The sequence below is a fragment of the Macaca thibetana genome, chromosome 5 (genome assembly GCF_024542745.1).
Source record: "Macaca thibetana thibetana isolate TM-01 chromosome 5, ASM2454274v1, whole genome shotgun sequence".
NCBI lineage: Eukaryota > Metazoa > Chordata > Mammalia > Primates > Cercopithecidae > Macaca > Macaca thibetana.
In genome coordinates this window covers 156,853,320-156,866,995 of record NC_065582.1, presented here as the reverse complement: position 1 = coordinate 156,866,995, position 13,676 = coordinate 156,853,320, and the positions used below count along the sequence as shown (strand labels likewise).

Genomic DNA, 13,676 nt, shown 5'->3' with positions numbered 1-13,676 from the left:
AGGATGCCAGGTGGGCCAGTTTTGGGACCCCAGTGGTGGCAGCCATGTGCGTGCCTGTCATTGGGTGTCAGGGTGGTGTATGCTGGCACTTGTGTTAGCAGGTCCAGAGAGGTCAATTCTAGGGCACCAAGGTGGCTTGCTCAATTGCCAGAAATAACAGTGGTGGGCCAAGCACCTGAAAGGGTTCTTGGGTCCCTGGGAAGCAGGTGTGGTGTGGGCAATGGCAATAGCAGTATTGGGACAACCCTCTGGGACCCAAATTGTCCATGCTGGTGTTGGTGATGGCTGTGACAGGCTGGGAGGGCCAGTCCTTACACCTACTGGTGGTCCATGCAGGTGAGTACCAGATGTGGTGATAGCAACTATTTGGGTAAACCCAACTCTAGTCACTGGAAGGAGTATTCAGGTGCCAAGAGTGGACTAGGCTGGTTGTCTCTAGGCCCCCAGATGTCTTGCTCAGGTATTGTGAGGGAGGAGCTAGACAGCTAGACTGAGTGGATCTCTCCTTACCCATTCCTCCCTACTTCCTAATGGTGTATGCAGGAGCTGGCTGTAGTAGGCAGGGCAGAGAAATCTCCAGGCCCTTTGGCAGAATGCTCAGATGTGGGCAGCAGTAGCAACACTGAAACTCTGCCACTGGGAAATGCAGGGTTGCTTTAAGCAGAAGCACCTATAGGCATTGGTTTGGTGTGGGGGAAGGGCATATTCTTTGCTTATACTTGAGCTCTCAGTAGACCACAGGGGTGGCAGAAGCTGTAGGCAGTAGAATTTGTCCTAGGGCATATGAAAATCTTTGGCTGCCTCTCTGTTGGGAGAGGCAGGGTTGCTGCCAGTGGTTCCCACCTCACCCCTTGCAGTTGCAGCTGTGGGCAGGAAATGTCAGTGAGGCTCCAGAAATGTGAAGTTCAGAGACTCTTGGGCCCCAGGGTAGGATGCAGTCTGATGGTGACTGAGCTCTCAAGATGGCATCATGCTGTAGTTTCTTTTTTTTTCTTTTTCTTTTTTTTCTTTTTTTTTGAGACAGAGTCTTGCTCTGTCACCCAGACTGGAGTACAGTGGCACCATCTTGAATCACTGCAACCGCTACCTTCCGGGTTCAAACAATTCTCCTGCCTCAGCCTCCTGAGTAGCTGGGATTACAGGTGCGCACTGCCGTGCTCAGCTAACTTTGTATTGTTTTTGGTAGAGACGGGGTTTCACCATGCTGAACAGGCTGGTCTTGAGCTCCTGACCTTGTGATCTGCCTGCCTCAACTTCCCAAAGTTCTAGGATTATAGTCATGAGCCACCATGCCCAGCTCATGCTGTAGCTTCTTAAGGCTTAGGGGTTGTTGGACCTGTTGTGAGCTCTCTCTGGGGCAACGTCATTTATGGTCTCCAGGCAACTCCCTGTGTTAATCTCAGGTCTCTTGAGGGTACAGGACCTCTCTCATGGCTAGAATTGCAGGAGTCCACAGTGAGAATTTGGACCACGGGGGCCTCTCCCTTACCATTTTTCTGCATTCTCTAATGCAGAGAACCTCTGAACCTGGAGAAGCTAAATTCTCCAGGTTCTCAGCCAATGCCGGCCTTGCAGGGTGCCTTGCTTCCCTCTCCTTCTTTGCTTTTGGTGTTTCCTGTCACTTTTATGTTAAATTCTAACGTTCTATGATAAATGATCTATTCAAAGTACAATTATCTACTCATTATTTTGGTTCTTTGCAGAAGAAGCGAGTACCAGATACAGTTAGTCAGTCACCTTGAGGCTCTCTCATCTAGAAAACATAGTTAATAATAGTAAATCAAACAAAAAGAGGAAAAATCTAAATAACACAAAAGAGGACACTAGAGTAAAGGGGAAAATACCAAATCATCATCATCATCATGAAATAAAGCAAAACAATCACAAAACTACTTAGAATAGAAATAAGATGGTCAACATTTATCACTTATCAAAATAAATGATAATATACATATGTGTTAAAGGTAAAAAGGATCATCAGAGTTAAAGAATAAACCAAATATTCAAATATTTCAAGCCAGATATAAAAACCTAGAAGCACGGAAAGGTTGACTTTTTTAAAAAAAGAAAAAAAAAAAAACATGCCACCTGTCTCGGTCTTTGCAGACATGTTCCATGCTAGGGAACTTCTTTAATAAGTAATAGGACATTTTCTGAAACTTTGGAGCAGCTAATAAGAAAAGCTTAAGGTCTTCTCAGGTCTTTTCTGAACATTTGTCTTGTCTGGACATACATGTGGCTTTTCTAATACCTTGTACATATGGTTGCTTTTAATTATCTCGGAACTCCCAAAGAGCCCCATTGGTGCCACTCACTCCTTGTGACTTTAGATAGTCTAATGTATATCTCCACCAACTATATCTTTTCTCGCATATCTGTGGATCTTCTTTTCCCTGAAGTTTTTACGAACAAATCCCATTGCATTCAACCACTTTCTGTTACCTGACCTCTGAGAGAGGCAAAACATACACCAGTCCTTTAAGCATCACCAAGACAAATGAGAACTTTGCCAATAATGTCCCCTGTGCTGCCTCCAGTTCAAGGATGGGAACTGGCAACTGGGCTTCTGTGTCTTTCAGACAAAGACCACGCTGTATAGAGGAAGGGGTAGGGCAAAAATGAGTGAAAATACCATACATTTTCCTCCTATTTTCAATGTGGCTTTCTCTTGATTGGCCATTCCCTTGGTTGCTGTGTATCTCTGACTGTTTTCCAGAGCTCCCACTAGGTGGCTTTGCTATGGATCTTGTACTGTCTTCCAGAACTCCCATAAGGGAGCTCCCACAAGCCAGCTGGCTCATCTATTAGCCAGCTTTTGCTTGCTGTTTGATTTCCCTGTTGAGGGGAAAGGGCTTGGAGCTTTCCAGTTTGCCATTTTTAATCTGGTCCTCTAACATGTAAGTTTTATAAGTGAAGGGAATTGGATTGTTTTATCACCACTGTACACTCAGTCCCCAGAGTAATTGTAAATAGTGGACATGTTATAACTATTAATTGAGCACATTCTCAACTTTCTGCCTTATGTCTAATCATAACATCAACTTATTTTATTTGCTTTTCAATAATTTAATAAACAATTTAAAAAACAACTAATCTACTCTGTCAGTTAGTCCTATGAATCAGGAATTATATATATTTCGATATTGATGGTATTAAGAGAAATATTGTAAGAAGAAAGTACCACAGAGATAAGCATGGATTGTGCCATAAAGAATTATATGTAGCATAAAATTGGTTATATTTTGTTCTGTAAGAGGTGGAAAGCTATTAAACGTTTTTAACCAAAATAATGACATGCTCACACTGCTGGTAGTTGTTGATTGGCATTGCCAGGAAAGTATTAAAAATATCAATTTACTCAGAATTTCTGCAGGTATAATATATATGTTACCCATATATCCAGGGAATCTAATAATAAATTTACTTTAGAAAAACATGTTTCTGCAAGAAGAATTTTAGCTGTACAAAACAGGAGGATTTGAGCTTAATTACAATATTCTTCCAAAGATTCAGAAAAAAGAAATAAACTTGATACTCATCTGTTAACTCCGGCTTTCTTATTATTAATATCTGCATGGAATATTTTGCCTAATCTTTTACTTGTAACTTATCTGAGTCTTGTATTTAAATTATTTGTATTCCTTCAAATATTTCTGGGCTTTGTTCTGGAATGGAGTTGAGTTACTTAAAAGCAATTTGAACCTTTCAAGGCTTATTTTTTAAATAATTTCAACTTTTATTGTAGGTTCAGTGGGTCCATGTGCAGATTTGTTACATGGGTATATTGTGTGATGCTGAGGTTTGGGGCATGATTCTAGTCACATAGGTGGTGGGCATAGTGCCTAATAGACAGTTTTTCAGCTCATGTCCTCCTCCTTTCCTCCCCGCTCTAGTAGTCCGTAGCATCTACTGCTCCCATATTTATGTTCATGTGTACTCAATGTTTAGTTCTCACTTATAAGTGAGAACATAGAGTATTTGGTTTTCCGTTTCTACCTTATTCCATTTAAAATTATGGCCTCCAGCTGCATCCATGTTGCTATGAAGGACGTGAATTTGCAAAGGACATGAACAGACACTTCTCAAAAGAAGACATACAAGCAGCCAACAAATATGTGAGAAAAAAAATGCTCATTATCACTCATCATTGGAGACATGCAAATCAAAACCACAATACGATACCATCTTGTACCAGTCAAGACACATTTTTAACCTTGTTTACGGGAGTTCAGGATAGCTTTTCATCTAGGACTCACATGGCCCCATGAGAGAGTCTTTAATATTTTGTAGACTCAACCTTGTGTATTAAGAGCTCTTTTCATTTTGGCTGGTGGGAATGTGAATGATCTTTGACCCTGTATAATTTACAGAGATTATTCTACTTGATATTATATAAATTCCAGGGATTTTTCTATGTCTGGTAGTGTTTTCCTGAACTCAGTACTCAGCTGTAGACTTCAGGGAAACACTGCATGTCTCCACAGTTCTCTCTCTTCCTCCCTCTGTCTGGTCTCTGGCCCGTGAATTCTAGCCCTCTTGATTTCCCTGAACTCTGAAGTTCCTCAACCAAGAAATACAGCCAGCCTCTATTTGAGTTTCTTGTGCTTTTTTCCTAGAAACTGCCTTTGGTCAGTAAGATGGAGCGATCATATGGTTCCACTTGTGTGTAATTTTTCTCTCAGTTCTCAGTGCCATGCCTTGCATGTGATCCAAAATCTAAGAACATTGACTTCAGGTATTTTATCTATTTTTTTTTTTAATTCGTTAAGGTAGAAGAGTGAACTTGGTCCCTGACACTTTATCATAATAAGAGGTGGCAAGTTCAGGAAAACTTATATTTGGCAAATGGTATATGGGAAAGGTAGAGACTGATTTGAAAATGTTTAGGAAGAGAAATCAATAAAAATTGATTGTTTAATCTGATATAGGTTGTGAGAGTAGGAAAACAACCTAGAACAACCAATTTGTTATACTTTACATGGTTAATATTTCTTGTCCCTTTCTTTAACTCTCTCTGTTTCCTATTGCCCAGTATTCTGTTTATTCTCTAGGTTTATTTGACATGAATGTATAAATGCATTCCACCATTTATATATTTTACATGTAAGTCTGCCCTCCAACATGCACCTCTAGGCCACAATTATATCTAATCAACCTTTGAATATATTTTGATAAATTAATGTTATAGGCTATTTTCAGTGTACATTGTAATAGGAAGAAAATATCCACTGAGACAACATATTGATCATATTAATGAACTAGGACATTTCATGTGATAGAAAAATCTCCTACTGTTCTCTATCATTTTCAATATATACATTTGAGAATAAATTTATATTGTTGGGGTGAATTCCGAATATACAAAATAGCCACTTATTGATTTGGGTATGAAACTGTTATTTGGAATCAAATATTGAGACCTATTGATATTGAAATAAGGAGGACCTTATCTTGTTGTACAAATATAAATTAAAATTTAAAAGATGTCTTCTATCTACTTAAATTATTGCATTTTAGGATACCACTATAGGGATACTAAGGAAGCAGAAATAGAAACACATAGATGAAAAATAATTTTTAATAGATGTATAAAACATTTTTCTCAGTATAAAAATCTTCCTGGCCGGGCGCGGTGCCTCACGCCTGTAATCCCAGCACTTTGGGAGGCCGAGGCGGGTGGATCACGAGGTCAGGAGATCAAGACTATCCTGGCTAACACGGTGAAACCCCATCTCTACTGAAAATACAAAAAAAAAAAAATTAGCTGGGCGTGGTGGCAGTGCCTGTAGTCCCAGCAACTCAGGAGGCTGAGGCAGGAGAATGAAGTGAACCCGGAAGGCGGAGCTTACAGTGAGTTGAGATCGCGCCACTGCACTCCAGCCTGGGTGACAGAGTGAGACTCTGTCTCAAAAAAAAAAAAAAAAAAAAAAAAAAAAAAAAAAAAAACCTACTGAAAGTGGAATAACACTTTCCCAAATTCTATTCTCCAGGGATGAAATAAATTCCAGGTGAGACTAAGATGTGAAAATACAATGGTGAATGGTTATTTGTTATGAATCGACAAATGTTGATTTGTATTTGTAACAAAAGTTGTTTTCAAATGTAATTAATCTTAGAAAATTAGTGTCTGATTTTATATTCTACCCTAAATACATATTTAAATCTTATTCCTCATAAAGAATGATTAGGTAGGGAACAAATATGAGCTTTGCCTCCCAACTTGAAATTCTTGATCTTTTCATGCATATGTTTAAAAAATGTTAAGTTTTTCTCTCAGGTTAACAAATGGATGGAATGACATCTTATTCAGTAATAATATGTGAGTGTTTTATTGCTAAAGAAATGGAATGCTACCCTGGTTGCCTTCCAAAACCCCAAATTTGGGAGCACTTATTATGTCCAGTACTGACAAGGTAGAAAATAAGAACACTTGGACTTAGAAACAAGGAAAAAGTAAAAATAAATAAATGGATAAAAATAAACTCTCATACTGGTATAGTGCTCTAATGAGCTGCAGAACTCCATGCTGACTTCAGATGCCACCAGAATTAGAAACTAGACATTGCTTATACCTCTGTTTAAAAAAAAAAAAAAAAAATCTGAAGACTGACTACAACTAAATATGCTTTACTTTCAACCTTCTCTTTCATAAACAGAGAAAGGATCATTTACACATAACTAGGTAATGCAATAATGATTTTGAGATAGGGCTTGCTCAGGTTAGCATTTTCTGAATTGATTATATTATTTACATTTTTGCATGAATTTTCATTGCCATATAAATTATCAAAGTAAACAACATATGAAAGATTTCTAAACTTAAAGATAATAAACTGTAAGAATTTGAAGAACTAGCACACTGCTCGTTCACTACATTTTCTATGTGAAAAAAAAGTATGTGAAAACATAAATTGAATATAGATTATTTACATGTGACTAGAGAGAATTGTTACAGATTGCATGTATGTGTCCTTCCACAATTCATATGTTGAAATCCTAACCCTCAGTGGAAGGGAATTAGGACAGAGACCTTTTGGGAGGTAACTAGGTCATGAGGGTGGAGCCTTTACAATGGGATTAGTGCCCTTATAAGAAAACTATTAAAGCAAGTAAGGGAGTCTTGTTTATGATTTCTTCTCTCCATCCTGTGAAGATACAATGAGTATCTGTGAAGAAAGAACAGAGCCCTCACCTGACATTGAATCTGCCAGCACTTTGATCTTGAACTTCCCAGCTGCCAATGATGTAGGAAATAAATCTTTGTGAAGTCAAACATAGCATATTGTATTTGTTTGTTACAGCAGCCCAAACAGCTGAGTGCAATAATTATTGATTTTGAGGTAAACGTGTATGTCTATATATGTCTGTCTGCATGTATATAAATGTGTTTATGTATTGATATCACACATTTATTCACACTATGACTTGGATACCCAGCAACAATGTAGCTTTTTTATTTTGTCTATAACTATTATAGACGTCCTTACCTTCCATATATAGAAAGAATAATCTCACAATCTCATCAACTAACATTAGCCTGGCTATGATAACATAAATAGTCACTTTAAGTAATGTTCAGCCTCTCTAAGTAAACATGCTTGATCTTCAATAGTTCTCCTCATGTCCTGCACCTCTCTAAGATAGTTCCTTCACATCTAGGGTTTGGGTGAGGTTCTGTAACTTGGTGGTGTTTGAGAAGAGTCCTTAGATCCTCTGTGACGTTTTCTTGTTCCACTAATCTTAAAGGTAACATTCCTTATTCAGTAGCTCACTATATGTTTTTCTAGCACTTGGGGATTTAGTTAGGAGGTGATACGATCATGTCTTGTTTAGGTTTGTCAGAGCCCATGGTTTCTAATTCACCCACTCTCATTTATGAGGTAGTTGGCTTCAGGGACTCTATTATATCTGCTAGTGACTCACATTGGTGCCGAAGGTAGCCCAGGAAAACTAATTATCTCTGTGACCATGCTGAACGTTCTAGCTTATTTGGAATGACCTTATACTGGTCCATCCAGAGAAACGTTCATCCCACAGCTGCACATTTTTATCAAGATAAATTCTATTGAGCGAGCACAGTGGCTCATGCCTGTAATTCCAGCACTTTTGGGAGGCCAAGGTGGGCGGATCTCAAGGTCAAGAGATCGAGACCATCCTGGCTAACATGGTGAAATCTCGTCTCTACTAAAAATATAAAAATTAGCTGGGTGTGGAAGCACATGCCTGTAGTCCCAGCTATTTAGGAGGTTAAGGCAGGAGAATCACTTGAACCTGGGAGGTGAAAGTTGCAGTGAGCTGAGACTGCACCACTGCACTCCAGCCTGGCGACAGAGGGAGAGTCTGAAAAAAAATTAAAAAATTTAAAAAAAAGAATTATATTTAAGACTCCTCAATTATATGATATTTTAAATTATTTTAGTCCTCAAATCTTGATAAACCTGAGTGTCTGATTTACTCTACTCCTGTCTATCAATTCACTTCTGATATCCTTTTAGCTTTCATAATACCTCCATTTTTAATAATTAAAATACTGGATGGGCACAGTGGCTCACACCTGTAATCCCAGCACGTTGGGAGGCCAAGGCAGACGGATCACGAGGTCAGGAGATTGAGACCATCCTGGCTAACACAGTGAAACCCCATCTCTACTAAAAATACAAAAAAATTAGCTGGGCTTGGTGGCGGGTGCCTGTAGTCCCTGCTACTCAGGAGGCTGAGGCAGAGAATTGCTTGAACCTGGGAGGTGGAGCTTGTAGTGAGCTGAGATCTTGCCACTGCACTCCAGCCTGGGCAATACAGCAAGATTCCATCTCAAAAAAATAGTAATAATAATAATACATAATCTAAAATATTATTTTTTGCAAGAATTTTTATTGCCATATATTATCCATTTACTCTGATTTGATAATTTAATAATTTTAATAATTAAATTTAGAATTTGATAATTGTACTATTTTAAACTTTCATAATACCCCTCTCTATTTCGAATCATTAAATGTATAATAGAATGTACATTAAACTTTACAGATAATGTAATGTGTGAAACTTTTAGAACTGTCCCTATAATGCAATGCCTCGTGACATAAAGCAACAGTAGTCATAGTCTACACTAGGGAGAAAATTCTATTATTACAGTTGTACTCATTTTCTAATGTTCTGTAACAAATTACTGCAACTTAGAACCGTAACATAATACCCATCTATTATCTCACAGTGCTGTAGGTCCAGGCATGGCATGGCTCATTTCTTTCATCAGTTTCAAAAGCCTAGAATCAAAGTGGCAGAGGGCCTATGTTCTCATCTGCAGCTCGGGGTCTACTTCCAAGTTCACAGAATTTGGTAAGTTTCAGTTCTTTGCAATTGTAAGATTGAAGTTTCTGCAGGTGTAAGACTGTTTTTAACTGTCAGTCAGAGGATGTTCTGATCTTCCTGAAGTCGCATATGTTCCTTATCACATGACCTTTTTCATGTTCAGAACCAGCCTAGGAAAATACCCTTCATGTTGATCTTCTTTCATGCTTCAAATCTCTTTGCTAAGCAGAACTCAGTCAATTTTAAGGACACACCTGATTAGGTCAGATCCACTCAAGAGAACCTTCATTCTTTAAGTCAACCGTGTTAAAATAACGTAATCAAAGGACTGACTATGCCATTACGTATAGTTCTTAGCCACACTCAAGAGACAATGGTAACTGAGAGTTATTATAGAATTGTACTCTAACAGTCAATCATCATGACCTTTAATATGTCAAAACAAAAGTTAAAAGAATTTAGGAAATAGCTCTTTTACCAAGGATCCGCCAACATGGGCCGCATTCGCACCAAAACCGTGAAGAAGGAGGCCCGGGTCATCATAGAGAAGTACTACAAGCGCCTGGGCAGCGACTTCCACACGAACAAGCGCGTGTGCGAGGAGATTGCCATTATCCCCAGCAAGAAGCTCCGCAACAAGATATCAGGCTATGTCACGCATCTGATGAAGCGGATTCAGAGAGGCCCTGTAAGAGGTATCTCCATCAAGCTGCAGGAGGAGGAGAGAGAAAGGAGAGACAATTAAGTTCCTGAGGTCTCAGCCCTGGATCAAGAGATAATCGAAGTAGATCCTGACACTAAGGAAATGCTAACGCTTTTGGACTTCGGCAGTCTGTCCAACCTGCAGGTCACTCAGCCTACAGTTAGGATGAATTTCAAAACGCTCGGGGACTTCTTTGAATTTTTTCTGCAGTGCTATATTATTTTCAATAAATCTGGGTCAACAGCAAAAAAAAAAAAAAAAAAAAAAAAAAAAAAAAAAAAAAAAAAAGAATTTAGGAAATATATTTTCCTCTCTTAAGATGGCTGTTTTTCCAATCTATAATCTTGTTGCCTGATCTTATTTTTGATGTCAGAAGCTGAATATTAGTAACTTTATTATTTTTTTCTGATGTTGTGTTTGTACTTGTTTTTTTTAACTTCTTCTTTCCCAAAATATCCACATGGGTTACTCCCTCACTTTATTCTAGTATATGATCAATTTCCATCTTATAAGAAATATTGTTCTTGATCTTGTAATATTAACAGCATCATGAACTCAATTCTACATTTCTAACTTTTAAAAAATATATACCGCTTACATGATATATAATTTGTTTTATATGTATTTGTTTATGTCCTGTATTTCCTATTGAGAGAAAATGGCTTGTTTGTTTAATTGCTTGGTACCTCAAGTGCAGAAAAGTTTCTGGCACATAACAAGGTGTAATAAACATGCATTCTTGCTGTTATTTTATTATGTCATGTATTAGAATTAAAACACATTTCTATTTTTTTTCCCACATAGTTGAAGACTGTGCTTACTTTTTCAAAAAGCAATGTTGAGATTTTTACAATACTAAAACCAATGTTTAAGAAACGGAAAAATGTATGTCCTTTTTTAGCAATCAACAAGAAATTTTAGACAACTGATAAAATGAGAAATAAGACAATTTAACAAAACGATGATAGTTATCCTCTTAAAACAGCTTTGCTAATTAGTTTGTAGAATATAACTCAATCATTTCATTAATTTCTCCATATTCATAATTATATTAACTATTTTGCATTTATGAAATGGAATAAAAGATGTGTATGTTTTTTAATAAAACATAATTACTTAAATAATTAATGCATTGTTTAACAATGTTAAGTCTTTGAAATCTATTGACAATACACAAAAGAAATTAAAGCCAGGTATGGCATTTTCATTTAGAAAATATAGTTCAATTTTAAATAAAACTCCTTTCTTAGGAAAATTGAGAACACCATAATTATGTTGCAAAATGATTAAATGGAGCAAAGAGATTTAGGTAGTAATTAATTCCTTTAGAAACCAGGTTTGTTTGTAAAACAATATATTACACATTTATAACCCAATCCCCACCCCAAAGTGCTCTATGTATATTTCCAGATAATAGTTTTCTTCTTGAACATTTTACTATGCCTTCCTTTTGCGATCATTTATATATTCATGCAATAAAGTATTTTAAAAATATAAAGAAGATTTAAACAATAAGTAATGGATTACCAATCTTCTTTAGAAATTTAGCACAAATTTAGTCTTGTTAATTTATCATGGTTTTCCTGAAGGTGAAATAGGTGAAAAGTCCATTATCAGTACCAAAATATGTATTAGTGTATTAATTAGGGTTAAGAGAGGTAGAAAGACAGGGAAAGAGTAAAAGAGAGGTGAAGAAAGATAAGAGTGGAGTTGGCTTACATGATTGTGGTGACTTGGTGAGTTCAAAATCTGCAGATCAAGTAAGGAGACTTGGAGATGGAGAAAACTCAGAGAAAAGTTCCAGTTTTCAGCCAAACGAAGTCTGTTGAGAGAATTCCTTCTTGTTCAGGGAAGGTCAGTCTTTGTACTATTAGAAACTTCAACTGATTAGATGAGGCTTCCTCACAGAAGAGAGTACCAACACTGCTTTTCTAAAAGTCCACCAATATAAATATCAGCCTCATCCCCAAAACACCTTAACGGAATTATCCAGAATAATGTTGGGCCAAATATCTGTGTATTGTGGCCCAGCCAAGTTGACATGTAAAATTAACTGTCACAGGGATCATCGAATATTAATAAAGAAGTTGTAGCCAAAGTGGTTAAGCACATATAGGCGTTAGAGGGGAAGCTGTGTTTGGAACTCAAGCCAGCTGGTCTTTCTTCCCTTGGGAGAGTGTAATTTCACTACACCTTTCTCCTCCTAAATATGGCATAGATATTACATTTAAAAAATAATGAGGAAATCTATGAGTGCTTATTTGGTGAGTTCTAAACTATGTATCTCTATGTATCTAAAATGACATAAAATGTGAATATACATAATCAAAGGAAAAGTGGCAGAAGAACACCTATAATACTCAACAGGTAGTGGAAGAGTCCATGGAAGTTAGATTTTACATGTAACTGAACTCTCTGAGTATGGAATTTCCATGATAAACACATCTTCTAGCTTAATTTAGTATGAGGGGTTGATGTGGAGGTCAAGTAGAACTCTTGGATATTATCCTGCCAATAACTTCATCCCATTATTTTAATTCCTAAAATCAGGAACTATAATTCTCAGACAGTCCCACAGAATGAACACATGATTGATTTACATCCAATGTTGTAACATGTTCAGTTAGATATGTACACAAGACAGAAGAACGTAAAAATAATAGCACTGGAGTCCAGGCACGGTGGCTTGCACTTGTAATCCCAGCGCTTTGGAAGCCCGAGGCGGCTAGATTGACTGAGGTCAGGAGTTCCAGACCAGTCTGGCTAACACAGTGAAACCCCGTCTCTACTGAAAATACAAAAATTAGCCAGACATGGTGGCACACGCCTGTAGTACCAGTTACTCAGGATGCTGAGGCAGGAGAATCACTGGAACCCGGGAGGTGGAGGTGGCAGTGAGACAAGATCACGCCACTGCACTCCAGCCTGGGCAACAGAACAAGACTCCATCTCCTAATAATAATAATAATAATAATAATATTAGCACTGCAGCCATTAGTGTGTTGGTGTTACTTAAAATGCTGAGTGCACAATATTATCTAAAATAGATTATACAATGACAAGAAAATAAAGATGAGAAGTAATGTATGGAAAACAACCAATATTTAAGGAACTGATGGAAACCACTGATTGAGAAAGGAATCTGTAGGAAAACAAAGGCTATATTTTTCATTGTAGAATATTTTAAAAGGTAATTAGAAAGACAAAAATAAGAAGTGGGAGAAAGCTTGGGATAATTTTGGTCAGAAAGAAAATTAGTTTTAAAAAGAAGTAAACATTAGGTGAGTATTAAATCTTCTCTATTTTTGCTAGAATTAATTAAATGTATTAAGACAGTTAATTCAGGAGAGGAACAAAAATAGTATGAGAAAGACATAGCAGAGTTTTTATATTTGTTTCATAACAAGAATGAAGGAAATCAATAATACATTTTTAGTAGAATTAAGAATGAACTGACAACCAAAACTCCCAACTGCCTCATTTGGAAGATTTCCACTTTACTTTGTAGATGTTGTAATGAGAACATGCTACATGCAAATGAATAAAACATTAATTCCTGAGAAAGCAGCACCTTATGGAATCTTCTGGTGCTCAGTCTGCAGTAATCATTAAATGAGATCATGAGGATTTGGACTGAGGTGGTAATGCAAAGAGCCTACAA

At 37.3% G+C, this 13,676-nt stretch overlaps 1 protein-coding gene across 1 annotated transcript; it reads left to right on the top strand.

The window, feature by feature from the left end:
- Positions 1-9,791: 9,791 nt before the first annotated feature.
- LOC126954487 (40S ribosomal protein S17-like) lies at positions 9,792-10,079 on the top strand. The gene has a single exon (XM_050789988.1). It carries the CDS (start codon positions 9,806-9,808, stop codon positions 10,055-10,057), a length of 252 nt encoding a protein of 83 aa, XP_050645945.1. The 5' UTR covers positions 9,792-9,805; the 3' UTR covers positions 10,058-10,079.
- The last annotated feature ends 3,597 nt before the right edge of the window (positions 10,080-13,676 follow it).

Bases quoted from the DNA above. Each gene is read 5' to 3' on its own strand.
- LOC126954487 (XM_050789988.1), top strand. From the start codon at position 9,806: ATGGGCCGCATTCGCACCAAAACCGTGAAGAAGGAGGCCCGGGTCATC.